This window comes from Polyodon spathula, chromosome 35 (genome assembly GCF_017654505.1).
Source record: "Polyodon spathula isolate WHYD16114869_AA chromosome 35, ASM1765450v1, whole genome shotgun sequence".
Lineage (NCBI taxonomy): Eukaryota > Metazoa > Chordata > Actinopteri > Acipenseriformes > Polyodontidae > Polyodon > Polyodon spathula.
Genome location: NC_054568.1, coordinates 1,788,553 through 1,802,047, shown reverse-complemented (window position 1 = coordinate 1,802,047; position 13,495 = coordinate 1,788,553). Strand labels below are relative to the sequence as shown.

The following is a 13,495-nucleotide window of genomic DNA, read 5'->3' as shown; positions in this document are numbered from 1 at the left end:
GTCAACTACCATCTGACATTAGAGACGCAGAGGGACTTCATTCACTTTTTTAACATTTTATAAAAACATGTAAATGTGTTCTTTCTTCTCTTTTTATTTCTCTACTAACGTTTGTGTTATTTATTGCTTCAGTGATTCATTTTGCTAGAACTTTTTCATGTTCATGGTTTTTAATTGTTTTAATGAATTATTGTAACTTGTTTTAATTGACTTGTAAAGTGTTTGACATACTGCACTATGAAAGGCGCTATATAAATAAATAAGCATGCTTTTAGCACTGATTACTGACTGAAATTGAAATTCTCACACCCAGAGTTAAAGGATATAAATGAGGTGTTCTAATAAAGTTGCACACTACTGTATTTTTTTCTTTCTGCCTTGGCACTGTGAACCTAGCCATAGAGACTGAACTACTCCCACAGACCCTAAGAGAGCTTTTATAAGTAGACCAAGAGTGCTGGAATAGTTATAAGCATGGTAAATAATGGTCTAAGCAGAAACATCGACAGAGAGTAGGACATCTCTTAAATATCTATTTAAGTGGCTCTAGTTGTGTAATGGTGCATTGTGGGTATTAATCCATTGTGTGTCTCTTGTAACTTCTTAATCACAGCTTCTATGAAACAGGCTTCATTAGCCTGGCTAATCAAAGCCAGAAGGGCTGAGGCTCACACAGGTTTGAATGTAGGCAGCACAGCTTGCACTGAGCGTGTGTGCAGCAGCTGCAGCGGTACCTGGTCCCCGATGGCTCTTTTCCATCCAGATGTAGCAGTTGTTCTGAGCCACGCCGGTCTGGGAGTCCAGGAAGGGCAGTCTCATGCTGCGCTCGGCACACAGGCGGGCGTTGTAGCTGCGGCAGTGCTCGATGGCCTCGCGGTAAAACTCCTCCCCCAGGCTGGAACACACACACTGGGGTAAACAACCGCTAAGACTCACACACACTGGGGTAAACAACCACTAAGACTCACACACACATCGCTAACCCTCACACACACCGGGGTAAACACAGACACTAACTCTGCTGATTAGGGCTATTCATTCTATTCCTAACACATTTGAGCTGCAATCAAATAGTCACATGATTTATCACCTAAAGAAAGATTCCTAGAAGTTTGTTTGGGAATGAGAAGTACAGCAGGGATAAAAACTATACAAGACAGGCAGGGCCAGTCTGTGGTCAGCACCACTGTAGGGCCTGAGACACCCTGAAAGCAAATCAATCATTCGCCATGTTTACGGTCAATAGGTTAGATTTCCAAAGCAATTTAATCCAAACTCTCATTAGTGCTTTTCTTTTTTCTTTTTTTTTATGCAAGGAAATAAAACCAATTGCAGTTCTAAAATATTTGCTGATTCGGTAATTATACTGGATGTGGTTTTCATTTCTAGCCCAGTGCGTCATATAGAAAATTATATTTGTAATGTCAATGCTTGTTAGAATGACTGGCACAAGTTAGGTGAAGAAATATTCCTAGCTGCTTCAGTTCTTTAAAACACATAAAGTCCAGTTGTACATTCCATGACTTTAGAAAAGTACAATTCGATTTACTTTTCAATGTCTTCATGCTGTGAGAACTGTTCATGCATTTGAAGTCTGGTTTAGATTTTTCATCTACAACAGATTTGTAATAAACAATGCTTTATTCAATCTGTGCATTGCAGGAAAGTGTTATTAGAAATACACATGTAATCTGTTCAGACCTAATGTTCAAAGTGCATTGCTACTGGATAGAACAGTATTTCTGTCTGTTATTTCTGTGCACAGTGTCAGTGCCAAAAAAATGATTCTGTATTTCTGTGGTCGGGAAAGTCATCGCTTCAGAGGTCTCAATAGCCAATGCTGTCATGATCTACAACCCTTAATGTCTGAAAGAGCCTAGTTGAAAGTTGCGAGCACCTTCCTGTATGACAGAAGATCACACGTTGTCTCTCGCACATGAGTCTTCTTGGGATTTCATTTTTTGAATTTGGAAAGAGATTTAAATGAGCACAGAATTGCAAAAAAAATCCATCTGGCCTCCAATGTCAGACAGACTTGACTGGCAAGCTTCAGCTACCCTGAACACTGAGGAATCCTGGCTCTGCTCACACAGCCCTGGGAGTCAGCTGTCTTACTGAGAGGAACACTGATCAGCAATAACAGTGCGCAGTATATTCAAACAATGAGCACAAGAACTGTGCACTCTTCCTTCTGTATAAGCACTACAGCTGGCCAATATATGCAGATCTCTGACAGGGGGTTGAAATACTTCGAAAACATGGAAACTCAACACTATCAACATCCCTGCTGTCATCGGTAAGGCTGTACCACCAATTTCATGATTTCTGTGAAAGGTACCCACTGCCATATTTTGTATCACTTAAAGATAAATACAGCTAATGTGTACCTTATTGACACACTACCAGTTACACTGCATTTCGGAGACTTGCAGAGGTACATGATTGAACACAAGCTGCATAGAGCTGTAAGATTTCTTTAAAACGCCTTCAACGCAAAAGACACCAGCTGCATCAAAGATGGGAAATATTTCTGCTAAAGATCGCTCTGTCCAGTAGAGGAAGGGGACATTGCACGGGTTTGTTGTTATTTTTACATTGATTTCTGTTTTTATTTTGTTTGATAATTCACTGATGGTGAAAATAAAATGTTTTTAAATGGTTAACATAAAAAAACTAAATATTCTATAATTTAGCATTGACTGTTTTTCAGGTAATCAGCTCAATCTTTAAGAACATTTAGCGCTAGAGAAAAGAATTCATTTAGAATGTAAGAGCACCATTTTTTCCTTCTGCAATAAATATTATGTTTAATTGTGCAATATCTTGATCTACCTATTTTTAAACTGTGAAATGCAGTGAAATAAACATTTTTCTACAGTGAAAAAAATACAGCTCCAGTCTTTGTTGAAATAACTGAAACAAGGCATTTTGTGTACCAAGGTTCTAGACCGTATATTTCTGACTGAACTAAACTAAAGGAGGTCCTGTTTTAATGATTTGAATGACGGCGGTATTTAGATCCACAGCCAATGAGATCAATTAAAATCATGTTATTATTAATCCAGTTAATTATTGCTCCCTGCAAGTTTTCCCTGTAGCTAAAAAGAGATTCCAATTTCACACAGAAAGCTGACACCAGTAAAATAACTTACCTGTTTTTCATCACCGTCCCACTGGACTGTCTGTAAGGAAACAGAGAAAAATATACAGTGTAAGAAGCTTATATTGCTCTTCAACAACTCAGCTCCGCTAACAGCCTCACAGTCCCGACTAACAATCTGGGACCACTTCAAGGTAAGGTAGTCCAAAATTAGTGCTAATCAGGACCTGTGAAACTACCTGAAAGTCCTGTGAGAAAAACAGTGCAGGTTAAAAGCAATGCCAATAGTTTTATAGTAGGTTGTTTTTTCGCAGGGCTTTGCAGTGTTAGGAAGTATTAAACTGGTCTGGAGTATGAGAGGGCTGTAAGCAACTGCAGCTTGAGAGTTGAGGAGCACTGAGGGCTGGGCTGAGTGAGCGAGATGTTGCAAAGTCTTATAGAACAGCCAATGGGTGGCAGCGATTGGGTTGATAACGCACTCAATGTAAAAACTCACGGAGCAAACAACTACACAAACGTAACCTAGGCTGAAATACTTCAGCAAACCATTGTATATATAGAGAGAGACTGTTGTTGATGCAGCTTGGTTTGGGTGGGGGAGGCCAGGCTTGTGGTTTAGCATCTGGCTTGCGTTCATCAGGGTCTTCAAAAACTTGTGATCATGGCAACTCAGGGCAAACTGTGCATGGGCAGCTGGTGTGAAGTGTTGTGGGGGTCCATCACATTTACACCAGTGGTTCTCAACGGGGGGGGGGGGGGGGGGGGGGAGCAAAGGGGGCAAAGCAATCCAAGGTGGGGTGCAAGAAGCACCCGAAAAAAAAAAGTAAAAAGTTTTTTTTATATATATATATAAATGCAAAATGCAAAGAGTAGAGACAAAAAAATATATATAAAAATGTATTAAGACGTTTTCACACAGTTTTTACAGTTCTGAAAATGTGTCGTACACACACATACGCACATACATATATATATATATATATTATATATATATATATATATATATATTTGCAGGTAGTTGTGGCACATTTATCTTCCCAGCTTGAAGAACTTTCACAGTTTACCCTTGAGGAAGGATAAACAGAACCTAAATTCCAGTGATGGCGACTTTCAATTTGCAACAATATGGCATATGGATCTTGAGAACATCAAAGCTATAAATTCGGCCAAGCTTTTAAAGTATTAAGCGCATGATGTATTAATATGCTTCGTTTAAAAGCTCCAGCAGCCCAAGGTTTTAGTCTTTGTGCCACGGAAAGCACTAGAAATGCAAAGCAGTCTGCTCATCATACAGCATCATGAGGAGCCGGGCTGTGGTGAAGCTATAGGAAAACGTCTGGGTCTCAGACACTCAGTGATAAGCTGACAGCTGTAGAAAATGGAGGCTTTCCCTTGGCTTGCTGCTGATTCTCTCTTTGCAGTCTCATAACGCTGCCTGTCCTTGAAAGCAACTCAGGCATTTCTTTGTGTAAAAAAGGACAGGTTGTGAAATGCAAAATGCGGTTGAACAAATCAGGTGCAATTGCTGCAGGACCAGCTACAGAAAACATCCTGCAGCAAAGAGTATATTATTATCCATTACTGGTACTGTAACACCTTGGCTAAAGGACCACCTCACAATTCAGGCTACTACATTATAGTCTCAAATGCTTAGCCCACTTCAGTGTTCAGGCCACCCCTGTATTCAGTGTTAAGGCTAGGGTTGTCCCTTGCTGGATGGGCTGGTTTTGAGGAAATGGTCCAGGGATTTCCCTAAAAGATTCCAGTTTGTAATCTTATCCCTGTTTTTAATTTTATGCGTCCACATCCATGTAGATTCCTACAGGAACACTGCAATGCCAGGATGCAAGCTGAGCACAAGCTAGGTCAGGACTGTCCAATCAGGGCCATTCCACTGCAGGTCTACAGGGTCTGGAATGGATGCAGATTTAATTGTTTCAATTAAACAATTTAGAACAGAGTTAAGACTGGCTTCTTGGGATCTGCATTGAGAGCCAACTTTGGCCACTCCTGAGTTAGAAAAATCAATATCGTTGCAATAGACACACAATATTAATTGGTTGTCAATACTACAGTAGTAATGTTATCAATGTTACCTATTGGGTGAATATAGGCTTTCTAAAGAGAGTTTGAACTTATGATTGGACCATTTTTTTGTGCCTGAGAATTGCCAAATCTAATTAAGGCCACCATCTCCTGTCCCAGAATTATTTGAAAAGATTTCTCTATGCTGTAACCCATGTCTGCAACACAGTGAAGCTCATTTTTTCTCTTTAGATCAGTTTGCCTAAAATGAATTTAAATAACTAACACCTAACCATTAAATTAATCTAAGAGCCGGTCAATATAATGAAAATCCTAACCTATTCATTTGGTGCAAGAGATTAATTATAATTTACAAAGCTTTAGAATATACGTGTCTCACAGTACCACGAATACCATAAACACTTTCAATACACCGATACTATGCTTAGCAATCTCAGAAATTATTCCAATATGATTTGAAACACTGTGAATTAAACGAGATCGTCAACTAGTCAAGGCTGCAGGGAGACAAAGCGTTTGGAACACTTTCTCCAAACAGCTTTCGCTCCCAACAAGCCATTTCTATGCATGACTTCTTCCAAGCAGTGTTAGAACTCACAAGCAGTCTAAATGCCTCGTTTGTGTATTCGTTTTTTTTCTTATCTCCCTTGTGAAGGGAATATAGGCGGTCAAACGTGTGCATGTATAATAAATAACTCTAGAGAAAATAATCAATTCTGAACGTGAAAAATCTTTTTTTTTTTTTTTTTTTTGTCTGTGTTTAATCGTGAAATATGTATGTTTAATCGTTAAAAATACCTACTTCTTATCTTGGAAAAAAAACAGCCCTAGATATAATAAATAATGTAAAGAAATAATAAATATAAAATTATAATATAAAGATGAAATAACTAGTTTAACTAGTCATGTTGCTGAATCACTGGGATCCTTTCAGACCTGACTTGACAAAGTTCTGAGATCAATCAGCTGCTAGGAACCGGGTGAGCTTAAAGGGGCCAAATGGCTTCGTCTCTTTCGGAAATCTTGTTCTTAAAATCTTGTAAAATGTGATTTTGTTAAACTGCAACTGTTTACATTGATGGTTGAAACGTTTAATCTGTTAAATGCAGAAAAGACACAGCTGCAATAAACATGCCACAGACAGCAGGTTCCACAGAACCACTGTGGGTGGATTGAATGACAGTGGAAAGTCAGTGCAAAGTACAAACAACACCGGAGTTCCAAATTCATGGCAAATGAAGCACAGCCACCATTCCAGACAAATAGGCTTTGCCCAGCTGATGGGCGCCCAATGACAAATCTACACAAACTGCAGGCAACTCCAGCTATCAATACTCAGAAGCCAACATTTGACAGGAGGGAGAAAATTTTTTGGAACAAATGCCACACTGATATCAAATATCTAACAGTCGTAAGAACATAAAAAAAGAACGAAAAAAAATTACAAATAAAAGGCCATTCAGCCCATCCATGCTCGTTCCTAGAACAGCAGCTGATTGAGCGCAAAACTTTGTCAAATTGGTTAAAGGATTCCAGCACTCTCTGGAAGAACTGTCTCTTACCTCCTGTGTCTAGCTCTGCTCCATTTCCACCAGTGCTAAGTGGACGAAGACTGATAGTAGGAGACGTTTCTTTATTCTGCACTCAGCTGCGTTCTCATTGAAACTTCTCCAGCCAGCATTAAAGTGTGGAAGATTTTCGCTGTTGTTCTGATAACACTGGTCTATTGAAACTTGCTAGCTCGTCCACCACAGCATCACAATGTATTGAAATGAGCAGCTGCCACTTCAGAAGAGATGCTTCCACACACAGAGACTCAGCCATCCAGTGGAAAGACCGAGTTTCAGAGAAAGACCTCTGCTGGGAGCAGGTCCACGTGGTGCTTTATAGACTTGAACCTCACGCTTGAACCACACCCAGAGCTTCTGCTGAACCAGCAGTCACTAGGTATTAGGACAACACCTCACAAACTCACAGCCACTACAACGCACAAGGCAAAGGGAGGAACCACAGATTATTAATGGCCTCACATTGTCTCACTTTTGTGTTCATGTTATCTAAGATGCAATGTTATATGCAGTGTCTTTTTATGAGGTTTGTACTGTGCAAGCAGTGATTCTATCACTAGGGCTGTGTTCAAAGGGGTGACGGTTTCAGGAAATCAAATATAGTTTGTATCCTTCAGGTCCATTATTGTAGAAATACAGACAATTGCTAGACACCATTTCTGGTCTGGTGTGATCACGAGAACAAACGTAACTGAAGCAGACAGCAAACAGGGCACCAAGCATGTAAATGGAGCCCATTAACTCTGTTATAATGAGACTAGCACGCTGCATGTTTAATTAGACAAGCGGGGTAAAGTGCTATAGGATGGGCTTCTTGAACGACTTTAACATTATCATGCTGTCAAGCTTCGATTCGATTTAGACGGAAGGATATTAATAAATCCTTAGAGAATTCGATCAGGAATGTACCTGAACAGGATCTCAAACCAGATCGCATGTGAGTGGCCTTGACCTCATTTTCACTGTGTTAAGACATTCTTGTTAGCAGGATGCCTCTTGCAAGTTAGACCTTTGGCAGCTTCCCTCCTTATTTTTGCCATTTTTTAATGTCACAAAAACGGGTTTGAATCCTACCAACCAATTACCTTTTTTTCAATTGTTCTGCTATGTGTTTAAAATTAGAAATAAAATAATCTGAGGGTAGATGTAAAAGATTTTCTCTTGAATCTCAGCCCAACCCCCATGCGTACAGAAGAGACTAATGAAACCACAGATCTTTCCTTCCACCCTCTCTACCTGCCCCCACTCCTCCCCTCTCTCTCTACAGAACTGTGCATCGTCATGCCAGTTGAAATGCAATGGTAATATAAGTAGTGTTGCATGCTAGAATACAAACACTGAACTGGAAGCAGGCCTGTTAATAAAAGGCCATGGCATTAGAGCAATAAGGCAGTGCAGAGGGCAGTTAGAAAAAAAAATTGAATGCTTGATTATAGTCAAAAGTGGAGACTATAAATCAATATAAATCCTGAAAGGAATAGACGCACGTCATGCTAGCCACTATTTCAAGTGCAGGACCAAAAGACAGTTGGAAATGAGAAGGACTAAGGACAGGGTACTGTAGGAAGCACAATATATGTTGTTGCTGCTGAGTCCCTGAGATCCTTCACGACGACATCGTGCTACCAGGAGTCGGACAAGCATTGGTGGGCTGAATGGCCTCCTCTCGTTCTTGTGCTTGCTTCCCTCCCTATCTGCCTTCCTGTCTCTCTCGCTCTCCCTGTCTCCCTGCCTGCACTCCTTCCTTCCTCACTCAATTCTTGCCTGCCTCTTTCCCTCGCTGCTTTCTTCCCTACATCACTTGGGGTATCCCTCCTGCTTCTCACCTCTGTATCTGCCTGTCTATCTGCCTGCCTGTCTGTCTCTCTGCCTGCCTACCTGCCTGTCTGTCTGCCTGGCTCTTGCCTGAGCCTATCCACGTTTTGTAAAAATAAATAATGGCAGAATTTGATTGCCAGGTAATTGAGTATTGTTTGTGCATTAGACAGCTGAGATGTGAGGTTTTGCATGGTATTTACACAGGTGACATACATATAGATGTGTGTTGATTTACTTTGAATGCAAACAGCATCTCATGTTGTTGGTATAGCACACTGAGGCACTGTACATATTATTTGTATTATAGCCAAATCATTCTCTGTCAGTTCTGACCCTTTATTTTCTGTGGTAGCTGACACCCCCCAATTCATCCAGGTGTTCATTACTAATAAAATCCATATAATACCAAAACAGTGCACACAAATGTTTGCGTCTATAACAAATATTACAAATGTTTTTAGTTTTTTTTTTTTCCTAAGTAATGTAAAAGATGACTCTAGCACTGTATTGTACTGCATCTGTGTGGAATTGTGGAATTCATTTATTTCAAATCGGTGAAGCAGGGCAGAGAGAGAGAGAGAGAGAGAGAGAGAGAGAGAGAGAGAGAGAGAGAGAGAGAGAGAGAGAGAGAGAGAGAGAGAGAGAGAGAGACTCCTGTCGGAAAGATTAAGGATTGCCCTGTGTGGACAGGGCAGGCTCAGACCTCGCTGCCCTGGTGATGTGCGCCTGGCCCGTACTCCGAAGTAAGGGACACGCAAGCCGGGTCTTATAGGTTTCCCTCCCTGCCTCGCACGGTTCCACTGTGCACTATCCAGACCCCCCCACCCCCCCTTCTTTCTCTCTTCCAGTAACGTTTTTTCAGGCCCTGGTTTTGTTTACTGAACAAGTCAAAATATGCATATTTTCACGTGTTTTTTTTCTATTTTAAGATGCATTTGTTATCATTATGTATCAACAATAAAATATATCATCCCACAACAGACTGAACAAAAACGCCATGTATGAATATAAAACAGCTTGTTTAAATGTAGCAATGCAAGTGGCACAATGCTTAATTAACCGTATCCTTGCACGCATTTTTATGTGCACGGATATAGCACTGTTTTTATTAACGAAACTATTCTTCCGTTTTCCATTTGAATTATCTAGACAGGATTTCACGTACTTTGTAAGTTCTAGACTAGAGTATACGACCCCTCGTGGGGGGGGGCAGTTATGTATAGCCTTGTTCACTGTTTTTATTGATGTATTTGTGTTCCCAAAAGATGCATTTTTGATAGAATCCACAGAAACAGCAGGACATTCACTTCAAAAGTCTGCTATGCATTATGTCAGCATATTTGAAGACAGCAAGTACAGTAACATACACGTACATTACGCCTGTAGGGAGAGTAGTACAGTCTTTCGTGCCCAATAATGTACCACGGGTACCCAAATCAAGCAATTTTGATGTATTCCCTTATTATTCTGACAAGCTTTAACAATACTGGCTGTTTAATTTAAAGTTTGAAACCACAAAGATTGCTTTGGATATAGCGGTAACGGGTTGCATTCGATAGTGATATGTAACATGTTGCCTCTGCACCTGTGCAATATCTAAAACATGTACAGTACTATGCAGCGTGATACGCAATACCCTAAATATATAGTCTTAAATGCACTGCTATTGTTAGAAAGGTCATGTCCAGTTAAATAATAAGCAAGCTTCGCATCCACCTATGGTATTTTCTAGTGCTGTACTGTACACCGTAAAAATGTGTTCACAAAGAGAAGCGACACAATGCGATGCAATGCAATTAAATTTTGCATTTTGCAACAGGAGACAGTCCAACAGGGAAGACCATAAACACAAACTTCTTACACCCGTCCACAGTAAAATAAATAAATAAAAATAAATAAATAAAATACCTTGTGATATTTCTTATGGACTGCATTTTCACGACCCGTTACAACGATGACACCCAAATATATAGCGTTAACCAGCGATCACAATACAGACACATCTGCACGACAATGTCATGCGGTCCCGGCACATACATCTGAGGAACGCAGCACAGGTAACTAAAATACATTGTTAACAAAAAGCGTTTAATCAAACACAGTTAAAAAAAAAAAAAAAAAAAAAAACACAAACACTCAAAAAAAAAAAAAACACACACACACACACACACACACACACACACACACACACACACACACACACACACACTCCAGTAAAATAATGTGCATTCCACCATTGTCCTAATCATAATGCTAGCTACAATGCAACACAGTGCTCAATAAAAGCCAGCTCGTGTGAAGAATTACATTGTCACTTTCCTCACAATTTCACAGCTTTTATTAATGCACTGTATCTGTGTTACTTATACTTTTGCAAAGCATTACAATGCCAGGTATTTGTAAAACCTTCTAAAAATTCTGACAATTGCAACCGTAGAAAATGCATTTACTTACGTTTTCAGAGGGTTTTGAATGACTGTGGCCATTTTGATATAGAATAATACAATGTAACACTGCAGATCGCGGTATAGTACATGTACTATACCAGCAATTTTCAATTTCATTCATTCTCTGGGGCTGCGGCTAGATAAATCGGCCAATCAGAAGCCGAGTGAGCGGACCTGTTTCCCGGCGCATCATGGGGATTGAAGTTTTTCATTAAAGTCTTGTCCTTTGTACGGACAGGACAATGAACTACAACTCCCAGCGCGCCTCGCGTTTAACAGTAGAAGGGTCCCGCCTATGACTTTTACCGATTTGCCCCAAAATCTACTGTAATGTACTGGGTGGCCGTAGGTGTTGTCAATCACCGAAAAGCCCTCTTTAAAATGTGCGGAACATCTGGTGACGAGTTTATCAGGATAAGCTTTGATTATATGTGAAATTCTGGTTGGATCTGGGATCGTTTTATCAAAATCCAGCAATGCTGGGACCTTAGTTCACAAAGCTACTCATGAGTTATTTACAGAATGTTTTTAAAAACCTGTATTTATTAGTAATACAAAGTATTCATGAACTATCGTGAACCTTCTCTAACAAAGAAAGACATTTCCACAAATGAAACCCGACCGCAGCGTGGCCTTCACACCCCTTCAGCTCAATGCAATGCTGGTGCTTTCTACCGAATCGATTTATTTCAGTTCCAGCAAGCCGTTTGAAATGGCCATTGCGGGACTGTTGGTACTTTGTTTGTACATTTCCAGAAAGAGTTAAAGCCCGTGTTTGTAGTAGACAGAGCAGGTAAAGGAAAGTTGTCGACTGTGTTTACTTGGGCAGCTGTCCTTTCTGAGCAAAACGATGCAGGTCTGCTGTTCTATTTGTAAACGCACTGTTTTGTAACACTTTTGTAGTTTGGATACTATATGATTTAAAACTAAATTGATTACACATTTTAAAAAAGTAACCTGTTTGTATCTGTGTCATGTAATCATAATGTGTCGGGGAAGTTACTTTTAAAAAGCAATCTGTTACAGTTACAAGCTATGTGAACACAATTGTAACTAGTTACAACCACTTAATAACATGGTTCATGGATATTAAGTGATGATTTAGCGCCTGTGGTCTCAGTTCGGGGTGAATGTATTCACAGGTAGTACGTCGTGGTCTGTTGCATGGAAGTGTGGCTTTTAGAAGTTTCGCAGAAGGACAAATCTCATCGTGGAAGACAGATTCTCTCAGATTCTTGTCTCTTCTATATGATACCAATGGGAAGTCTTGCTGTATAATGGTAAAGTGTCTTATATACACACACACACACACACTTGAGCGTCCGCAGGGGAGGGCAAGAGGGGACACTCGCCCCCCTGGAATCCGAATTTGCTAATTTAAGTGACCCTGCAGCTCACAGCTTAGCCTCTGTAAGTTTTCTTGGATAAAGGTGTCTGTTAGTTAGTTATTCTTTATAAATAACATGTATAAGCTGGAAACTTGTTTTCATGGCCTTTTTTTATACTCCTTACCCGACCCACTAAGTTATGCGTATATTAAAACTGAGTATAATTGAATAACTTGCTGTTGACCATTTTGAGATTATAATACTGTGGCCCTAGTTAGGTGTGTCAGCGCTCCGGTTCTGTGCGTAATGACTATCACAGTATCTTTCTGTTTAAATTTGGGTTTGTTTGTTTTAAAACAGCTCGGTTGGAGCAGTGTGTTTAACATGCACGTCGTTACTGCAGTATGATAGGTGGCATGTTTTGTTTTACAGTTTACCCTTCCTGCTCTGCTTGGTTGTGCTTGTTTTTCTTTGCAAAGTAAATTTGTAATTGTTTGGAGTATGTTGATGGAGCACACTACTTTATAGCTGCTTTTTTCGTCTTTTATTCCTACACGTTCCTGTGTGGTTAAAATACTTCTGTAGACGTGGTGACAGCAGCTCAAGTGAATTCTTAAATTCCCCTCACTGTGCAGCACAGTCTGCTCTTGAATTAAATAAAGACAGACAAGTGGGAATGCAACCTGAAAATGAGAGATCTCTGCTGCCAATCGCACCTGTGCCGGCTTCAGTCTGAGTTGTAACTGGAAATGAAGCTTAGAAGTGTAATAATTATTATGTGGTACAAAACCACGTTACCCCGACTAGTTTAAAACACCTTGCCCCCCCCCCCCCCCCCCGAATTAATTCTGCGGGTGTGTGTGTGTGTGTGTGTGTGTGTGTGTGTGTGTGTGTGTGTGTGTGTGTGTGTGTGTGTGTGTGTGTACGTGTTACAGGCATATTGTGAAATCGGACATTTCGCAAAATGCCAAAAAACTTTCAGTCAGTTCGCAAAATGACTGATTTTAGGAGCATCCCCTTACACTATTTGTCTGTTTTACTCAGGGCATTCTGTTACACTATTTGCCTGTTTTATCAGGGCATTCTGTTACACTATTTGACTGATTAAAGGTTAATTATAAGAGCGAGGAGAAGCTGCCATTTTTTGTGTTAGCATTGATTAGAGGAATTTTTAAAATGTCAACTTTT

The 13,495-nt window shown here is 40.1% G+C and overlaps 1 protein-coding gene across 1 annotated transcript in view; it reads right to left on the bottom strand.

The window, feature by feature from the left end:
• Positions 1 to 11,096, bottom strand: part of LOC121303888 (zinc finger protein neuro-d4-like) — a 60,816-nt gene extending 49,720 nt beyond the window's left edge. The window contains exons 1-3 of the mRNA XM_041234743.1: positions 10,987 to 11,096; positions 3,153 to 3,182; positions 735 to 895 (exon numbers count right to left, since the gene is read on the bottom strand). Of these exons, the coding sequence (XP_041090677.1) occupies positions 735 to 895; positions 3,153 to 3,182; positions 10,987 to 11,096 (301 nt within the window). The remainder of the gene's footprint in view (positions 1 to 734; positions 896 to 3,152; positions 3,183 to 10,986) is intronic.
• Positions 11,097 to 13,495: the final 2,399 nt, after the last annotated feature.